This window comes from Varanus komodoensis, unplaced genomic scaffold, assembly GCF_004798865.1.
Source record: "Varanus komodoensis strain SLA01 unplaced genomic scaffold, ASM479886v1 scaffold6_2, whole genome shotgun sequence".
Lineage (NCBI taxonomy): Eukaryota > Metazoa > Chordata > Lepidosauria > Squamata > Varanidae > Varanus > Varanus komodoensis.
Window position 1 is genome coordinate 6219841 of NW_025336346.1, and position 21382 is coordinate 6241222.

The following is a 21382-nucleotide window of genomic DNA, read 5'->3' on the forward strand; positions in this document are numbered from 1 at the left end:
AGTGAATGAACTGTGTAAATTGCGTAGTTGCTTTACTTCCTGGGTCACTGCAGGCTGTTGCCCTTCTTGGTTTTCGCTACAAGGATGGCATTTATTTTGGAATATTATAAGGCATTCCAGTGTGATAAACATAGCTATCCAGAATGTGACTGTTGCCTCAGACTGCCCGATGCAGACAAAGAGTCAAACCTACACATGACGACAATGTGATACAGCTTTCCTGGACTGTACTATTTCAGGCTACAGATGGTAGCCATTTGTTTATTTTGCTCGTTTTGTTGTCGTTATGTGTTGCCTATTCGTTTCTGACTCAAGGAAACCCTATGAATGAAAGCCCTCCAAAATGCCCTGTCCATGACATCTTTGCTTCGCTGTTCTATATTCAGGGCTGTGGTTTCCTTTATGAAGTCAATCAGCCTCATATTTGGTATTCTCTTTCTCCTCCTTCTACTTTCCCTAGCATGATTGTCTTCTCCGGGCGCTTTTGCTTTTGTCACGATGTGCCCAAAGTACAACAGCCTCAGTTTTGTCATTTTTGCTTCCAGGAAAAGTTTTGGCTCGATTTGATCTAGGACCAACTTGTTCATCTTTTTTTTTTTTTTTTTTTTTTTTGTTCCACGGTATTCACAAAGCTGCCCTCCAGCGCCATAGTTCAAATGTCTCCATTTTCTTGCTGTCGCCTTTCTTCACTGTCCAGCTTTCACACACATACCTAGTGTTTGGGAACACAGTAGTATCCTTACATTTGTTTCTACCCTGAGTAGACGGATCTGTACTAAGTTCACATGATTCAAACTACATACGTGCTGAAATACATGTTGTCTTTTAAAGAGCATGCAAGACTGAGGCAAATATGTATGGAGGAGGACAAATGGGATTGTAGCTAGCAAAACCTCTGTCCGTATCTTCCTTCCCACCCTGGCCCATGGCCATGCTGGCTGGTGAAGATGGGGCTAGTAGTCCAACACATTGGAGGAGTGCCACATTGGGGAAGAGTGAGACCAGTAGTGGAAAAAATGTAGGTCATTAATAAAGTTCAGAGTTTTGTGCAAGAAAATCAGGAATTGGACTGTTGAACAGGTCCAAAGGATGATAGGATATTCAGGGCAGATCCTGCCACCTCATCACATGGTCATCACCTGCTTTTGTTAGATAACAAGTTTAGCTGGATATACTGCAAGTTAGCATTTTCATTTAATCCATTAATAATTGCTCCTTGCCTGTCTGCAGAAGCTGCACTTATTTTTTCAGGATCTCTTGGCTCACTTCATCTGCCAGTATGATCAATTACTTTTCTCTGTGGTATTGGGTGGTAAGACAGACCTAGAAGAACAGGAAAACGTGGAAATGAATCACTCGTTTTGCAAACAGACTTGAATGGTGATGTTGGACGTGTTGAATGCCTCCACATTAATTGAATTAGGTTCTGTTCTTTCAATGTCAGGCTTACCCGCTTTTTCAGTCCATCTCCTGTTTTTAAGTGATTAGATTTTCACTGCTTCCCTTGCAAGCAAAAACTGGTTGTGGTGGTGGAAGTCACAGTAAATGACATTGCTGATATTTGAGAACATGGTTTACATCCTAAAGGGAAGTGAATATTTCCAGGGCTGTCTTGACATCCTCAGTGGTTCATGGTGACACCCACATTCCTGCCTTCTTTCCACTGATCCCGCTTCCCCACTTTAGAATTGTTAACTGACCGGAAACCAGAAGGGGAAAGGAGCAGAGGACCCAGTTGGCTTTAGAATGACCAGGAGTCATCTGCGTATGCAGTATTGAAGCAAAACCTGTGTCACTGCATTGTGGGGTTGAGTTCTGGCAAGGACCCTTGACCTTCTTGGCTTCTTTCTTGGTTTTGCTTTTGTTTGTCACTGGTTAGTTCAGGACTCAAGACTGGGCTCTAGTACGAAGAGAACAAATGTGATGCAACAGTCTGGTGCCCCTTACTCAGTGAAGGCAGCGGCTACCTACTTCCTGACAGCAGTCACTCGAGTACTTTCATATTTACTGCCTACCTCAATGGTCGGACTATTCCAAGAAATCACAAGGCTACACCCCTGTGCTGTCCTTCTCCCAGTGTTAGTTATCTAGCACAGGCAGGAATTTAAACAACAACGCGGAAAGCATATGACCCTTGCTCATATTGGTTCAGACTGTTGGTACATCAAGCCCAGCACAGTTTATTCTGACTGGAACTGCTTCTCCAAGGTCTTAGGCAGATAAACTTTCCCTAATCTTGCTTTTGAGTGGAGATGCTAGATTTGAAGGCAAGACTTTTTCTGCAGGTAGCAAAGCATGCACTTTTCGCTACATTTCAAGTAATGATATTGCTCACATCAGTGACAAAGTCATTTGGTAGGATGTCTTTACATAGGAAATTATTAATTTTGTAACCTTCTGCTGAAATTCCAGATATCATCATCAAAATTACATATTATATTATATTTGCCAGATATCCATTTTATATTTTGGGAGAAATTGCCCAGAACCTTACAGTTGGGAGATGAACATCCATGGATGTTTCAACATACGGCTAAAAAGAAACTTCAGCAGCAATGGCCCTTTTAAAAGGAGCAAAACAAAACCCTCGCCACAGTTGCAGTTTTGGGGAGGCATGTGTTTCTCGTGCTTTGTGCATTTCAGTAGGGTCCCTCCATACCCTTCTGGAAACTAGTGTGACCCAGTTAGAGGCTCTAGAACTCGACAGGTTCTCCAGTTCAGCTGGTGTGGGATAAGAGAAGGTGCAGTGATGGTACACCCACAAGAGTGACAAGAACGGCTCTAGTCAGTGGAGGATGGGTCGGTCATACTGATTGGGCTCCTGGAGCTGTGCTTGACAGTGTTGTGAATGGAGGCGTCCATGCTTGGAAACTCCATGTGTGCATTAAAAGTCCATTTGGTTAAAGTAATGGTGTGTTTTTGTTTTCATCCCTCCTCACATCTACAGTGTATATTGTAGTACTGGGGATTTTCTGTTGCTGGGGGCAGCTTTACAAATTCCCTTTGGTTTGACTCGGTTTGCTTTGGTTTAGCTTAGTTTGAATTGGTTTGGTTTGGTTCAGTTTGGCCCGGCCTGGTTTGGTTCAGTGGCTGTTTTTGTCTTTCTGTTTGCTTATGTATGTAGTTTGTCTTTTCAGACACAAACTGGCTTATAGTTTCTTTCTTGGGAAGTTCCTTGTCCTTTGTGACTAAGCAGCCTCCCATGGCAGCCATTTCGAGATGATGTCCCATGACAGTTTATCAGCTTTCCAAATCTGCCCCTGAGCCCCAAAAAGTTTTACATGCACACACACAACTTGCACCTTCCATTAACCTGTGTAACAGGGTGTCAACTTGTACAGAACATAGGAAACATGGGAGTAATTTTTACCAGAAAATAGACAGATCTGTCATTTGTAACCAGGAGATCTACCGAGGTTCTCAGAAGGAAGGAAATTTTTGGAGTTTTCAAAATTTCAGTGAAGAACATGTTGACAAACCAACAATCCATGCTGCATTAAATATGGCATCTCATTGACTACTGCTTTTTTCCCCCTCCCACCCCACTCTCCAACTTTCAGAGCAGTTGGTGCTTGGAGCCTACAAAGAGCTCTCTCGCCGTTGGGACAAGGATTACGACTCCTTTGTGCTGCCGCTGCTGGAAGAACTGCAGCCCTGTTACATTCTGTACCGCCTGGACACCCAGAACGCACAGGGCTATGAGTGGCTTTTTATCTCCTGGTCACCTGACAACTCCCCTGTAAGCCTTTGGTTTCTTGCCATTAAAAGAAACATCACTTAAATCTCTCCCCGGGTACTGGGCACATGTGACAAGTGGGCTGAGGGTTCAAAAGGCATGTTAAATGTTCCTCTGCAGAACTGCTTTATTCAGAGTGCCTTCTCACCTTTCTCAAGGTGTAAAGAGCAATACCTTTGAGGAGGCTGGATCAGGGCAGGCAACCGGGTGTCCTTCGGATGCTTTGGACTACAAGTTCCATAAGCACCAGCTAGCGTAACAGTGATAGGAATGTTACAGTCCAAAAGTGCCTGGATGCCTGCCCCTGACCTGGATGTCCCCTGTGGCATTTTGCAGATGTTTGGATAATATAACATTATTACACAATGTAATTAAATTCAGCAGTAATAGTAGTAGTTGTTACACTGCATTTCTATCCCAGCTTTTTCCCCCTTCATGTGAGGAATCTAGAACAGATTACACAGCACATTTTAGCCTCAGAACAACAATCCTGCAAGGCAGGTTGGGCGGAGAGTCTGTGGCCCAAAGTCACCCAGTGTGCCTCATGGCCAAGTGGGGAGAGTGGCAGATACTGGCCATTTGGGACTTCTGGTATTTAAAATTTATTTAATGCCATAATAGAGTTAGTTGACAAGAAACATTTTGACCACAATAAATGAAGGTTCACCAAGCCCAGATTCTGGAGGACTGTCTGTGTCTTGTTTCGTTACACTCAGCGAGGGGCTCTTTCTGTGGCACTTTAAAGGCTAACAAACTTACCGTAATGTGAACATTCATAGGATAGCACCTGCCATTCCTAGGACCAAGAGGGCTTGTGCTTGGGACCTTTTGGAAATTGCCAGTTTCCAGTTTCCAGTTACAGTCTGTCTCTCCCACACAATGTTTTGAATTAATGCCTAAGCGGATTCTAAGGAATGCAACCGGTCATAGAACCTCGCTTCCTATTAGAGCTGATGTGCCCCCTGGTGGCCAGTGCAAGCAGTTCTGATAACTGGATTTAGCTCAGGCTCAGTCTAGGAGTCAAGTCAGGCATGCACATGTTTATTGAATACGTACTTGCCAATTTAGCTGGAAAGCAGGGATGGGCGAGGGCTACTGCTTTATATACTAAGCAGAGCACTTGAAAGAGCGATGTCAAAACCTCCTTCGGCTTTCTTGCCACATCGATTTAAATCAATTGATAAGTCCTCTCATTCTGTCGCTGATACAGGAACCGAGCCATGATTTGAGGGGTGAGGTGTGTGTGGCTCAAGGTAGCAGAGAGTGAGGAAATGCTAGAAAGCATCTAGTGGCCATAATGATTGGCACACTAGTTCGCTTCTATGTAGCTTATGGCCCTTCTGTATTATTCATATTTAAATATGCAGTTGGATTTTAAATGAATAAACACCCTTAAAGTTGTTTTTAGTTTTGACAGCAAGATATAAACATATTAATAGAATATAAATTTTAAAATGCATCCCTTCAGGTTTCTCTTTGTGTCCACAACAGTCATGCATGGCCATGAATGGTATGAGGCAGTTTCAAGGGGTTTTTTTAATGTCCTGTACAAAAATACCACAAGTTTCAACAAATGGGTTTGCACCTGATTTGGAATATTTTGCCCATGTATTTAAAATACATATATGAAAACTTTATACCATGAAGATGGAGACAGTATCAGGGATCCTGGTTGCTAGCAATCTCCCAAGTTCTGATGTAAAATCTCTCAATAAGATCATATATAACTCCTCCAAGGAATAACTGCTGATAATTAGCTCAGTGCAGATCGTTTGAATGGACAACCTGATAGTGTTTATACCTGCATGCCCCACATGGCTGTGGTCTGTTTCAAATGTGGAATGGCTTTTTCTTGTCTTTGATTATCTTTCCATCTCTCCATATAACTAGGTTAGGCTGAAGATGCTGTACGCAGCAACTAGAGCAACAGTGAAGAAAGAATTTGGAGGAGGACATGTAAAGGATGAGCTCTTTGGAACAGTGAAGGTATGACAATATGGTGTGCTGAACATGACATAAGAAAGGTCAGGCCTTGGGAAAAGAGATATATCCATTGTTGTTATACAGTGTTGCTTGGAATCCTCCATCAAGAAGTCAGACTATGAGTCTCCACACCCTTTGGATAGTATTTTCTGAGATTGGAAGAAAATAATGTGTGTAGAAGATTATGCCTGCTGTCCAGCAGTAATGTTTGCCCTCTGTTGCTCAAGGCAGGTTCGTTCAGGCTCGCCCACCTTGCAGTGTCTGCTGTATTTAGATTCCCATGGGGTGGGACGGTGGGGTTGGATGACCAGAAGGAGTTCTGGAAACTGTCTGAGTTCTCACAGTGTGATAGAAGAGACTGTGTAAAGTGTGGCCCATTTGTCCAGTGTGGACAGAAGTGACACAGACCAGGAACTGTTCATCTGACAGTTTCTCTTGCACCTCATTTTATCCTGTTCTTTCTGAGCAAAACTTCTTACAGTACTTGAATCATAAGGGGTCTTATGAGAATGTTACAAGGCCGGCATGGTTTGGCAAAGTTTGGTGGGAATCAGGGTTTGGAATTGCATTACCAGCCCTGCTTATAATTCAAGCACTACTGTAATATATAGTAGCTATAAAAGCATCACATCATGTTCAAGCTGGATATCAGCCAAGGCATTCCTAGATTGAAATACGTGCAGAAAAATAGCAGCAATATGAAACTTCACTGGCATAAGTGCATTTTTCATATCATGCAGTAGCAGACTGTGGTTCGCCAACAAGAATTTTCGTGGTGCTTTGTTTTTATGAAGAAAGCCATACGGTGGCAGTATTGCTCATCAAATGGGACCATACTCTCTTGTTCTTCGAATCCTCATCTTATAACCTTCTGTAGTTCTACATGCCTGTAAAATCCTCAAGATAGGTCTGCCTTTGGTCAAAGAATCTGCCACTAAGTTCAGTACTGTCTCAGTATTGACAAGTTCTTGTCAGTGGTGCCATTTTATTTCTTAAAGAAAAAGTGTGTCTTTTCCATGCATAGGACATAGAAGAACATGAATTAGCCCTTTAAAACCTACTAACATGGGCTGGTCTCTGAGCCTGTTGAAGCACAGCAACAGTTGTCCATGCATATAGCCAGTACCTGCAATCCTATAACGAGGGAAGGACCACTGTATTTCATTTGTTTCAAGGCACGGGCTCCAGATCTACTTCAGGGCTGCAGGATCCAGCCAGGGGTGTCATCTGATCTGGCAGTAGCCACAAGAGAATAATTGCTGGCATCTACTGGGCCATTCAGCTCAGCGCTGGTTAAGCTTGACCCTAGTGTCATTGGGGCAGGATATCCAGCTCAGGTTTAAGTGTGAACTTCAAAGAAGCTAGCTGTAGTTCTGAACCTTTTGGGGCTCAGTTCAGCACCACGGACTGCTCCTGAAAAATTTCGACTGGAGCCTTGAGTGGAGACGCCACATCGCTAACAGTGGAACCACCAAGCTCCACTGGCTCAGCTGATTTGCATAGAGGTGCTATTGCTATGGTTTCTAAGATAGGTTTGGTGCCAGTCAGCACAAGAACCATTTTAAGTTTACCATCATTCAGTGGCGCCTTCACTCACATGGCATGTAGGATGTGCACTGTGCAGGACTGCCTTCCTGCATCTCTTCCTTACCATCTTACTGGACATTGCAACTTAGACCCTGTAGAAAACAGCTAAGACTCTTAAGACTAAAGTTTATTGCTTTGCCTTGTGGTTTTGCGGGATGGAAAAGAATCATCCTTTGAGTATGGCAGAGTCCATGCTCACCTTCCTCCACGCAGAAGCCCCAGAATCAGCAGGCCTCACACCCAGGGAATCAGAGTGGCCATAGTCTGGATCAAGTCACCATGGCCGCCCATGGCCATGGGGGAAGGAAGGCAGGGCGGCTGTGCCCCAGGAGGGGAGGATTAGCAAAATTGTGTCTTGCTTCTCTTCCACTGTGTAATGCAAGGCACATTCCCCTCTGGTATCCTTTGAAGCAGACCTGGAGTTGCTACATCTGCTCCTCCTGTTTGGTTTCAGGAAGACATCTCGCTCAGCGGCTACCAGAAGCACGTATCGTCCTGCTCGGCCCCCGCTCCTCTGACGGCTGCAGAACAAGAGCTTCAGCAGATCCGCATCAATGAGGTAAGAAGGCAGGGGGCGTGATGCTTATCCAAAATGTCATCCCACTGAGTCTTGCCTGCCTGCACTTGTACCTTTGGCACTCTTTGCACCTCACGGGGTAATTTCCATGAAATGGTGACCGGCGGATATGACCTTGTTGCTGGGGAGCAGGAGCAGCAGCCCCGACTGTGCTGGCCCCTCCCCACTTTCCTTTTGGAAAGCATTAAAGCAGCTGTGGACTCTCTTAGGGAAAGGGGACGTACACAGCATGAGCTGCAGACTGAGGGTTCTGCTCCTGGAGCCTCGAGCAGCAGTAGGGGTACGCTGACTGATTCATTCCGCTGGTTTCTGGGGCCTGTTCCCCCCTTGCAGCGCCCACTTCCTTCACTTATTCCATCTCCCACTGTTGCCTTCCCGCGGTTGACAGTCCAGAGAATGGCTGCGTGGCGGAAGGTGCCTGTGCTCCTTTGTGAGCGTTCCCATTGCAGGGACCGTCCCGTCGGTGCTTGATGACAGTAGCGCACTGATGGTGCCTGCACCGATTGTGCTTGCTCTGGGCAAAATCACACCTACCCTGCTGTGAAATATTGCTCTTTGAGGAGTGGAGAAATAGGACATCCCCACAAACGGAATAACTAAAGACTCACCAGCAACAAAGAAATGACGCCAGCACCTGCACCCCCAAACAGATTTCAAGCAGGAAAATCGCTTGGGCCGGTGAATGTGCTCTGGGAAGTGTCACTTCCTGCCTGGCTGCTTCACGGGCCAGTTTCCCAAGAAATGGCCAAGCACCTCTCCACATAGTCATGATGTGGTTGTCCCTCTCCTGTGGGTCAGCACCACATACACAGTGAGGAAAGAGGACTAGAAGGTGTGTTTTAATCCTGCCAGAAGACTTAAGCAACTGTTCCCCATGTTGGATCCCCAGATGAAGTTGGACTTCATCTTGTATCCTCCCTGACCTGGCCATCCTGGCTATTGTAGGCCCAAGGCTGAGAACCAGAGACTTTAAGCAAGCACACAAATTATCAGCTGGATCTTGGGAGCAGGGTCCTGCTTGTGAGTAGTGAGTTGAACTTGATGGCCCTGCAGTAGTGCAGTGTGAACCAAAAACTACTCCGTGTCATAGTATAGCAGATTATAGGGGATATGAAGATGTATATGGGGAGCCAACCTGATGTCATCTACATGGTTTGAACTACAGCTCCCAAGAGCCCGATCACCACATCATCAAGAACCATGGGAATTGTAATCCAAAACATTTGAAAGTTGCCAGTTTGCCTACGCTGCTCCCTCTGCCTTAGGTCATTGTTCTAGTATTGCACAATAATCAGTTCCCCATCTGGGATTCTTTCTTGTCATTTCCCACTTTAGCTGTTTCTCCTTTAATATAAGGTATGTCTGAATGATTTTTAACCTGCCAAGATTTCGGCTTTAGGGCGCTCATGTCCCTGGTGCAGATGACAGTCAAATCGAATGATGATTTAGCAACTGATGTGCCACAGCCAGCTTTCTCATTTGTGGTGGCTTTAGGGATATTATTATCCCCAGCAGAAGAGATGATGAAGACTCCTGAAAACAGGCAGAAAGAAATTGTTCTCAGCCATCCCTTATTACTGTTAGAAGCACATTCCAGAAGAGTGGGTGGAAGAGGATGGGGAACAGGCAGGTGCTTCTCTGTTGCGAGCGAGGGGCATGGACTGAGGTGTCTCTCATTCAGGTACGCTGGAGGAATGGAGGTGAAATGCTGGAAGCAGCCGCAAGGATGTCCCATCAGTGAAAGTGAGGGACAGGGCTAGGCAGGAGAGTTGCCTGGATGAAATAAGAAGAAGGGCCCCTGCTGGTTAAAGGTAGAGAACGTCAGTGGTTAAGGAAAGACTGGGAAGCCTTTAAAATCAGCTCTTAATTTTTTTATTTAAAATGCTTGTATTTTTATACAATCTATATTATTGTGTTGTTTTTATGACCTGCTGTAAACTGCCCAGAGAGCTTCAGCTACCAGGTGGTGTGGAAGTGAAATTAAGAATGAGAGTAATCAGACAGAGTCAAGAGAGGAGGCATGTGAGGTGTTCTACCCAAACCAAATCTCTCCTCAAATCGGTTGGGGTAGGCCAGGCTTTCTGGCTTGCACTTCATTTGTTGCCATCTTAAATTTTGGTTGATATGCTCAGTTTATGCTCATTTTTAATAAGTTTCCTTCTATGCTTAGTGGCACTGGAACTGGAAGGCGTGCCATTTTCTTACATTTCACTGAAGGCGTGGAAAAGAAGTTACACTTCCAAGAATTCCGGGTAGACTGAAGTCTGAGCAGTGGTGGGTGCAAGCACTGAAAATGGTGCAGGGCATCCTCTGCCTCGTGCTCACCTTCCTGAGCATTTCCTTCAGTCTCTTCTGTGCTGGTTGCAGGTCACACGCCAGTGCCACACACCAGGGCTGCCTCGTTTGCACAGGTGCCACGTAGCAGAATGGGTGTGATGTGGACGTTTCACCAGAGTCGCCTCCTTGTACTCAGAAAAATACGTGCATAGCGTATTTTAGGCTTCAGGTCTAGAAGTGTCCTCTTTTCATACTTTCTGTGAATCAGAGTATCTTGAGCTATAACTGGACTAAATATCCTTGTACCTTTCTTGAGGTAAATACCCTAAATACTGGCAGTGAGCCATGCATTTTTGTCCATAGATGATGATGGCCAACAGCATGTGACCTAGGGTTTCTTCTTTAAAAACAAGGTGGTTCACCTCAGTAGTTCCTGGCTGGCCGCACCCATGGGTTGGATTCCGTTTTAAGTGGGATCAGCTGTTGGGCGATGTGGACTTTCCCAACCCATCCTTCCCACAGCAGCTCCTCCAGAAATGCTGCACAGAGATTCAGGAGACCCTGCTGAAAGGGCTGAGCTTTGGCATGGGGGAATGCAGGAGGATCCCAGAGAATCAGGTGGACTGACCTGTGCCTCTCACGTAGGGGAGATCCTGACCCTCACTTCTTGTTTCCCTATGTGTTACCCTGTGTAGCAGACCTGTGTGTGTAAGGTGCCTCCCTGTAGCCAGCCTCTCCCCTCATCCACTTCTCTCCTGCAGTGCAGCTGGAACAATTGCAGTCCAGTTATCATCTCTCATTCCGCACCTTCTCCACAGATCCATGTTTCTGATGACAGGCCTCCAGCTTCGTGACAGGGCTGCCTCCTCCCCTGCCCTCTCCGCCCTCCCTCCCTCCGCCTCTGCATGGCTGAGCAGTTCTGACAGGTGGTGAAGAGGGCCCTTTTCTGTTCATTGCTCCTTTGCTGGTTCAGCGTGCGTGTGATCCGGTGTCACTGGGGTGGGCAAGATGTCAGCTTTGTTTTGGGGGCAGCTCAGAAAATTGATTATCATCTACGAGAGCTTAAATAACCAGCTCAGCTTCAGCATCTCTCTCTCTCCCCCTCCCTCACCGCCTCCCTGTGCAAACTGACAATACAGCCAAAGTACTTGTGCTCCAGAAACAGACTTTGTCCAGAATACTCTTGGTGAGGTGCCATAATAATTTCTCCAGGATGCTCCTGGTTGGGTGCCTTAAATATCTCATGTACAGCCAGAAATACAGGAAGTGTCCCTGGATAGGCAAACATGTTCGATGGTGCAACTGAACTTAGAATCAGTGTTCAGCTCTTCTGTGCACCACTTCTAGAAAGGGATATTGTAGAGTTGGAAGAAGTGCTGAAAATAAAATCAAGGGGCCGGAGCAGTTCCGCTTTGAGGAAATGTACAAATGGAATTGTTTAGCTTAGAAAAAGGGTTAATAAATAACACAACAGAAGTGTACAGAATTATGCATGGTGTGGAGAAAGTACGGAGGGAGACATTTTTCTTCCTTCCCCCACACTGCTGGAACCTCGGGCCATCCCTTGAAGCTGTCTGGTGAGAGCTTCAGGACAAATAAAAGGAAGGCCTCCTTCATGCAGCACATAGTTAAACCATGGAAATTCATTTCCAGAAGATATAAGCAGGCTTGGGTCTACGCTCCTCTAATTTTATAAATTAAGTGGCTTGATCATTTTACTACAAGGCCTGTTTTAGCTTTGTTTGATATAAGTTGTTTTTAGTCTGTGACTTGCAGTACCGCTATGCCTGCCCAGGTATGTGCTTTCAGTTGCTTGCTTTCTGCCTCCCCCTGCCCCAGTATTTCCTCTTCCCTTGAGTTAAGTGTGACACCATGCCAAGAGGAAACATTTGCTAGAAGAGTGGCATTCCGCATGTAACAGAAACTGCACTTCGGATGCAACACTCACATCACTTTCTAAGCCGTTCTGGCCCATTGTTCCTGGTGTAGAGTTCTGAAGAGAAAAACCTGAAAAAAATTACTTGTACTCCTGGCTTTGGTGTAGTGCCCAACAGTGATGCGTGCATATACACACTCACAGGAATAATGGGGCTTGGTTGGGAACCCTTCATTTCTCAAGTGCCTCATATCATGACGTTGCACTGGAGTGTCTAAAGGGTCTGTCCCCATCATTCCAGTTTTCCTAAGATTTTTCAGAGCTTAAGGATATAACCCTGGGCTTGTTTGGGCAGAAAAAGAAACCCTACGGCTGTTAGCATTCTCCTGCATCTCCCAGTATTATCTGGTCAGTATGTTTAGACTTCTTTCTGTTTACATATGTACAGGACTGTGCCCTAAATTGCCGTTTTATCCTCCCTCTGCCTCTGCAGGCCATTTGGATGCATGGTGGGGATGCCGGCTAGTCTGACCTGGCAGAATTTCTTGATCTTTACATTTTGGTGAGGGAGCACTTGCCGATCCCGCTGATAAGCTCCTGGCAGCCTTGACCTGTAATGTTTGCTGGAGGCAAACTGCTGGCGACAACCCTTACATCCAGTAGTAAGAATGGCACGTTATTGGCCATTGGGGAAGCTTTCATGCTTAATCCATGAGTTTAATAATCAAGCTGTGGATTTCTGCTGGAGAACTGTAAAGGCAGTGTTTCTTTTAAGGGTGGGGGTTGGGGAGGTAATCAGAGGATTTGTTTTCCGTGCTTGCTTGTGCAGTGCTTCTGTGTTCTCTCACCCCAAAGAGAGGTCACCCTTCCCTTGGTGCGTTGCTTGTTTGTGTCTCATACGACTCCACAGGACAAAATTAAGGTGGCATGTTAGGAATGGCATGAGTTTCCTTTCCCCACATTGTCACTTTTAGGCTGGAAACATTCAGGCAAGTTTCTTTTCATACTTTGTATGTTAAGACAAGTGTCCTACCTTGAACAAATGCGTAATGTTCTTGCTATGTCATATCAGTATATTAAAGAAGCTGTATAAGCCACTTAGGAAATGCAGGATGATTAAGGGTGCGATCTTGTGCAATTCTCAGAACGAAGCACCACTTGGATTCAGCGGGCAAGCTCCCAGGAAGACGTTCATTGCAGCCTAAATATCCATAGATTTCAGCGAAATGATATTGTTGGCTAGAGTTTGTTAGCCATGTTGTAAAAGATGATTTTGAGTCAGGCACGGCTGCTGCGCTCTGGCAGTGTGGAACACTGAAGTCCAAGTCCTTTGGCAGTCCTGTGTTTTCAAAATCCAATGGCTATTAGAGGTTTTGTCCCTTTTGCTGCATTACTTTTAAATGTAATCTAAATACCAATCATTTATAAACAGTTGGTAAATTGTTAGTAATTCTTCACTTTGTATTGTACAATTATGCAATTTGTATTGTATAATTGCAAGTTATTCTTCACTTGGTTATTACTAATTTTGTAAAATGCTACACAGAGGAAGCTGAATTAATTGATCATAGGCCAGTTCTATCAAATGAATATGAAAACTGTGTGTTTAAGAAACCATTTGAGTAGCAACTGTGTATGCATTTGATCAGTACCTTCTGTGAGTAGGATCTGAAAGTTTTCAAACACGATATGCACTGAAATGTCCTACTCCAGGTGCATATGTCCTACTCCAATGCAGCATCTCCAAGGATTTCGATAAAGCTCTTCACTTCCTGCCTCCTTAAAAAGGAAAAAAAAAACAACTTAAAATTTGAAATGTTGGGTACCACATTCTTCTTCCTGTTCTTGAACCTTCTGATTAGTGGGCAGGAACAGAAAACAAGGGGAGGCAGATGACAGAGGAGAGAGAAGAGCAAGTCTGAAGACTAGGAGTGGGGATATCCAGTGAAGTAAAAAAGAAAGGGATAGAGAAATAGCAAGGAAAGGAGGCTGGGGAGAGAAATAAGAAGGCTGGGAGAGACAAACTGAGTCTGTGTGGACAGAAGATTTGATAGGCCTGGAAGCAGTTCCTCCTGTTTTCCCCCTCCTCCTAGCCTCCAGCCTCGGTATTTCTCCTTGCCCCCAGCACCTCTTGACTGTAGCCAGGGGTTACTCTGCAGACCCTGCAGACTCTGTAGGCTGTGAGTTTAAATAGTCTGAATCTTGCACTAGTGCAAAGACTTTCCATCTGGAATCCAAATTTAAAGATATTCAAATCATCTTTTTAGAAGCGGGTGGAATTTAGGACTAATACTGGCCATAAAGATTACTCTGAAGATGGATGTTTAGCAAGGAGACGTAGAGATATGATAGATACTGTATTTGGTTGTGCTCCAAGCATAAACCTTGAGAATGTACTGGCTTTAAGTATACAGCTTTGGCAGCATAAGCCTAAAACTCATTCCGCTCCTACAGCTTCTTGTTACAGAATATTCAAACACTCTTGTTTCTTTAGAACATGTGAAAGCTGGATAGTTCAAGCTCAGTTTTAGCTGAAATTCAGTGTGAGTGACTTTCTTACAGAAAATTGGGCTTCCTCTTTCTGTCAAAGGTTTTTGTTGTGACCTTCATCTTGCAGAGAGCAAGGTTGGGAAATTACAGCTTAGCATTTCCTTTTTCTAAGGATGCAATCATATGCATGTTTAGACAGACACCCCCCCTCAGGCGCGCGCACGCGCGCGCACACACACACACACACACAGTTCCCAGAATTCTGCATGCTGGCTGGGGTGTTTTGTAGTCCAACCCAGGAGGGTACCAGGTTAAGGATGACTGATCTGGGGTCAGATCTGGGGATCCGATTCTTCAGTTCTTTTCCTTGTATGCAAATAAGAAATTCCTTAAAACAAAAAGTGAGGCAGCAGTCTTATGCATGCTTAAGAAAGCTAAGCCCTGTTGAATGTTGTAGGGCTCACTTCCATATAAAATCGTGCAGTAAAGTTTACATAGAGTAAACTCATGCAGACCCATATAGTTTACATAATTAGGAGTTTTATTTCAAGCCTCCAGCTGCTACGTTTACTTCAAAACTTGAAGTATGTAATGTTATATTCCTTATTACGCGTGCCTTCATTCGTAAAGGGCATCCCTATTTTAGGGATTTGTTTGAGTATTTCTTGATTGCATCCTATAGAAGATACGAGGTAGAGCAGAGAAACACAAATACTGACTTTATTACTGCATCTTCTATAGAAGAACTTTTAAAAGTTTGTTTTTTGTGTAAACTGCAACATACCGTATTTTTCACTCTATAAGACACTTCCCCCCCTCAAAAGTAAGGGGAAATGTCTGTGCGTCTTATAGAGCGAATGTGTGTGTGCCCGACGCCTGGGACGCTGCCGGCCTGCCTGCACCACGTGGCACCACCTGGCCGGCACGCGCTCGGCGTGCCCTGCTCCGCCCCCCCCCCCCCGGCACAGGTGAGAGCTGTCCTGCTCAGGGGGAGAGGTGCAGAGGAGGAGGGCTTTAACCCGCCGGCCGCATGGAGAGACGGACTGCTCACCCCCACCACCCGGCGCAGGTGAGAGCTGTTAATCACAGGTCGGTGTGTGTTTTCAAATGGCAACCCGTCTTTTATTGAAGTGCATGGGGAAGTGATGGGGAATGTGCCTGTGATTATCAGGAAGCTTTCCATGGATCAGTTATCTATTAGTTGATCAGACACATTTTTTTTAGGATCAGTGGATATTTGAACAGCATTAACTTTGTGTATGAAATTTATTCTTCAAAGGCTACTTAGTCCGCTGTGTGTTTGATTTACCGTACAATATCTCATTTTTTGTCAGAAGTTTTTTTCTATTATTTACTGGTAGGGCAGCGTGGACATTACTGGCTTTTTTAGATTTGTTATTGAATTGTCTGCAGCAGCTGTTAACTGGTGTAGATTGTGGATTCCTTCAGTAATTCCACTACTGACTAAGAAAGTGATGTCAGTGATTGTGAGCAACAGAGCTTCATAAATTCTGACTCTAGTGATGATGAGTTCTATGGGTTCAACGAAAACTAGAAGAGTACTCGAACTTTAAAGTCTCTCTTTTGTTAATGACAGTGATGATGGTTCTTAATGCCACTGTTGACTGCTATTCACTTTACAAGGTTGAAATACGGTATTACTGAATTCTGTTATAGTTTATTAAATAGTTTAGTAAACCATTTGATTCAGAATATTTTTTTTCTTGTTTTCCTCATCTAAAAACTAGGTGCGTCTTATGGTCAGGTGCATCTTATAGAGCAAAAAATACCATAGTTTAACACAGGGGTAAGCAACAGGTGACCTCCAGTGCCCCCCACTCTGATCCATCCTGCTGACTTCAGGATGACCCAGATGATGTTGCCTAAAATAAAAATGCTGTAGTGGGTGGTTCAAAGGAATTGGGGGAGAACTGGTGCCTGTACCTTCTGTGGAGAGCCAAAAGGGTCGAATTTAGCTTGTTTGTTAAATTTAGCTTGTCTGCCCTACATACACACTCAGAGAGTCTGCATTGTTCCATAGCAGCTACAGGCACCATATTTTCCATGGAAAGATTAATAATATTCTTGGAGGTGATGTCAGCTGATAAACTTGCTTTATTTCTTACTATCTTAGTGAGATTGTTTGCCGAAGTGTAGCCAGAACAAAATCGTGATTTCAAAAGTGAATTGGGGTGGAGTTAGAGTCAACTCTAGCCTGGGAGGATTTGTGATGCCTAAATTAGCTGCACTCTTTTTATCCTTCAGTTATAGTTGTTCTGTTTGGGTAGTTATATCTTGGCCTCATAGACCAAGACATGAATGAACTATATGCTTCTGTATGCTTCCTTTTTAAACCACATGTGTAATGCAGCGCAAAATTCTTTAAATAACCATAGCTCCCTGCTTTGTCCAATAGAGTAACCGTGGTTACCAGCTTGGTAACAGACCAGGATCTTAAACTGAGTCAGAATGCTGTTTAGGTTCCTGGCTTGTTCGGAAGCTGTTAACCATGATCTTTCAATTTAGAAGGAACTAGAATGTGTCAATTTGTTTATTTAGAAGGCTTCTATGCCGCCCCATTCGCCGAAGCCTCGGGGCGGCTCACAATAATAAATAAATAAGGACAGTATAAAACAATATAATATGAGTCGACCTGGCCCGAAAAATAAAATAGATAAATAATATTAACAATTAAAATAGCGTTTGAATAAAAAGGTCTTCGCCTAGCGCCGAAAAACAAATAACTATCTGAAGACTTCCTAATTTAATTATGGCTCACATAAAGTAGTGGTGAGCATGAACAGATTTTATTTTAATCTGAACTCTGTATTTGTCTTCCATTGTCTCCATTGGAACTCCATTGTCTTCCATATGGATTTCTGTTAGAAAGAAAAGGATCTGTGTGATATTTTTTCCTGATATTTATCCAAATAGTGCATCCTACTCTTGTTCATGCGAACATACTTGTGAACTTTACCAGAAGACATGATTAGCCCTAAAGTTCTTTTACTGTCGAATGGGTTTTGGTTTACTAAACATTTTAGTGAGTCAAAGCCCTTCCTTGGTGGAAGCGAGTAGTTTGACCTATTTATGTATTGGCGAATGTTTCTGTGGGAGTTTAGTACAGACCTAACTTTGTTGCAATTTTTGTTTTGCATGTTCTTCAAGGATCTTCATTCCCTGGCCTCCAGCAATGAGATGGTAGGCCTTCCTCCTCCTCAGAGTTTGCCCCATGTTGAACTCTTTTTGCACATAATACAAAACCAAAAACCTACACCAAAAACTCTTTGCCAGGAAATTCAGTGACATATGCTTTGTCCCCTTGAAATAGGCATATGTAAGTGACTGTCAGACCAGCAATTTGCAACGTTGAACATTTAATAAAGGGGTAGAAGCCGCAGAAGGCATGTGATCCCAGAATAAACTGACTTCAGTGCCTCCCCTAATGATGTAGCCATTTTATATTTGTGGGTGGTAGACCTTTTAGCAGTGTTTTAGGCCAGCTTTCCCCAACTGGGCACCCTCTGAATGAATTGAACTGCAGCTCCCATCATCCCCATCCACCAGAAGCCTTTGGGTTAGGGATGGTAAGAGTTCTATTCTAACCCATCCAGAGGGCATCTAGCTAGCTATGGTGCTTTGGGGCTCTTGCTGGGTATTAGCCCAGCCAGACCTATAGGAAAGCTTTCAGGTAACTTGTTTGTTTGCTTGTGTGTGTGTGTGTGTGTGTGTGTGTTTCACAATGTGACTCCATTTCCTCCATTCTACATGGCAGATGGTAGTGGGCTGTTGCTGCTGCCCCTCAGTGATTGAGTACCCTCATGTTGAGGAGGTAGGCTCTCTCGCCCGCATTTTGCTTTCTGCTCCCTCTGGGGGCTGCTTTCTCTTGATTGCCAGTTTGGTCACATCCTTCCTTAGATTCTCTCAACCAAAGAAAATAAATGCCTGTGATAAAAGCTCCAACAACCCAGAATTCAGTTTCTGTTGTGCTAACTAGGGGAATCTGGGTCATATTTTCTAAATTGTCTTGGGAGAAATGTGAAGGATAAGATACCAAATGGGTGATGTGAATTTCTGTTTAAGCGAATCTGATTTCTTGCCTTCCTTTTGGAGTGAATTTGGTGGACTGGCAAATGTATTGCTTGTTAGAGCACTCTTTTAATCAGGATGGTTATTAGCAACCTTCATTGACCAATGGCTCTTCCCCTTCATTTTCCATGACTTCTTCTCTGGAATTTTCCTTGTAACCAATTGTATAATAGCTTAAGTGCTGCATTGATAAATATGGCATGTTGAGATTACTTTTGGACTATATTTAAAAAGTTTACCACAGGAATTCTGAAATGTATAGTACCTCAACAAACATGATAGGGAGAATTTATTTTTTTAATTTGACCATGTCGGGAGAATTCTTTGAATGCAGCTGAAGGATCGGGAAGTCTCCCAATTCCTGCTTCATTTTCATTGAGAGCTGATACGTTGATGCCATGATATAGCAAAGATTCGTATATTTGAGATGGGAGAAGGACAGTGCCCAACTTATTAATTTACTCCATAATATGTGAGTAAGACCATTCCTGGAGATTCAGATCCTAGTTGATTTTTGGGTGGTCTTCTGCCTGTCATTTTAAATCCTTGTTATTCCCATTTGAGCAATGGGCCTGTTTCATACAAAACTCTGTCTTTCAAATCATTTTCAAAGGGTTGCAAGAAAGCTGTTTGTTTTTAGTAAAAATTATGGCCAAACCAGAAGTGAGGTTAAATGAGTGATTGCATATTAATTCCCTACCACCACCACCACCAAATAAATAAGAGTTATGAAAATTGGGAATGTCAGAATTGGGACAGTGGCACATAGGAATGAAAGAAGGAAGAAATAACCCTTGGTGACAATCCCAATGAAAATGCCACTATCCCAAAGCTTTAAAGGGAACCTTCTGTTAGCCAAATAGGAAGAATTATCAGGATTGTGGTTAGAGACAAAGGGTTCAGTCTTTCTGTTAAGAAAAGAAAAATTAGCCACATTTAAATGCAATCGCATATTTAACATCAAATCTTGTTTTGCTGTAAGCCTTCCGTTTCTTGATATCCCTCCTCAGGGATTCGTTTTATAGAGTTGCCATCTCTTAGTGGTGCTTTTTGTGGCAAGACACATGATTTGCATGTTCTGTACATGTGCTGCTTAAGGCTGGGTTCGCAGCTCCCAGTGCTGAAGCAGAAGGCACTGTCAATGCTTCAGTTTCAGGTATCGCCAGGCAGTTTCACTGGATGATTACGAATCCAGGTATTATGAGGGAGAAAAATGTTGTCCTTGTTCAGCTTCTCTGTGCCATGCATGGCTGGCTGGGACATGATGGGCATCACAGGGCTTTTGCTCTGTCTGAACATGCATAGGATTGAGACTGTATCATCATCTTTAAAACTAAAACATGCACTTCAGCTTTTCCTTGTAGAAAAGTTGCAGTCACTCCTTTATCATTTTGGTTGTCCCTTTCAACACCTTTCTCCAGCCCTACAATATTCTTTGGAGGGTGACTGGAATTGTACACAGTATTCAGATGTGGCCTTACCATGGTTCTCTAAAATGGCATTATGTTGCTAACAATTGTCTTTTCAGTCTCTTTCCAATTGTTCTCTAGCATGGAATTTGCCTTTTTTTACTGCTGAGGTGACATTTGAGGTGACATTTTAACTGAACTAACTGGCAGAGCCCCAAACTCTCTTTCCTGCAGGGTATCTCCAGTTGAGACCTCATCACTGTATGTGGGAAGTTGGGACTGTTACCCCAGTGTGCGTTCTTGTATACTTAACTTAGATTTGAACCTTATTTGCCATTTTGGAAACTTTTCAACATCTGGAATATTTCACTACCGTCTGCAAACCAGGTCACTCACTGGTCACACAAAACTGCATATCATTTTTAACAGGTTGGGGCACCATCCGGGCCATAGCCTTCCAAAGTCTGAGGATTATGGGCATTCGGTGAAAGGTGCAATTCCCCGTGCGCTCCCCTCACCCTCCATAACACTTAGAGAGCCAGTTTTGGCCAGCTAACTGTTTTCCACCTCTTTACGAGAGGAGAGGCTGGGACACCACCAGCACTCTTTGGAGGACTCTTGTTCTTCCTCCGTCCTCCACACCATCCTCTGCCTTTAGAGCCCAGTTAGCTGTCCTTGCTAGTTGTGAGGGTAAAATGGGAGTCCTGCTGTGGGTTCAAATGCTTGGGGCATTTCGGAGGTCAGAGGGAGCTTCTGACCAGTCCTAAGGCCTCACTGGCCTATCCTATTCCACAGGCAGCCAGAGATTGCTGGGAATTGACGGACTCTTTTTCTGACTAAACATGTACAGGATTGTTCCCTCAAGACTTTGGAAAGGGTCTTTGTCAAAATTTGTCTCCCATATTATTATGTATTCATTCTCAAAGAACTTTCAAAGGTACACGTAGGTGAGGCAAAACGTCTCATGGTAGAAGCCAGGCTGATTCTTCCTCAGTAAGATTTATTCTTCTATAGGCTTACTAATTCCATATATACTCAAAAAATAAGATATTACTACAATAATATATTCCTTGCAAAAGGTGAAATGACATTTAACTTTTAGCTTTAAATGAGTACTCCAGTGAGTTATCCAGTGAATACTCCAGTGAGTTATTAAATTATTAAATGAGCACTCCAGTGAGTTAAATGAGTACTCCAGTGAGGTGGGCATGTTGTGAGTGCAGCCAGCTGGAGCCAGGGGTCAGACTAGATGGCCCAGGAGACCCCTTCTGACTCATTCTGTTTCTGTATTTCTGTGTTATACATAAAATCTATTTTTCCAGAAATTGTGTGGCAGCGTACCTTCTGTAACTCTTCTT

At 43.9% G+C, this 21382-nt stretch overlaps 1 protein-coding gene across 1 annotated transcript in view; it reads left to right on the top strand.

The window, feature by feature from the left end:
• The window catches only part of TWF2 (twinfilin actin binding protein 2), a 67104-nt gene that overhangs the window by 37201 nt on the left and 8521 nt on the right, over positions 1-21382 (top strand). The window contains exons 3-5 of the mRNA XM_044451204.1: positions 3561-3739; positions 5627-5722; positions 7761-7865. Of these exons, the coding sequence (XP_044307139.1) occupies positions 3561-3739; positions 5627-5722; positions 7761-7865 (380 nt within the window). The remainder of the gene's footprint in view (positions 1-3560; positions 3740-5626; positions 5723-7760; positions 7866-21382) is intronic.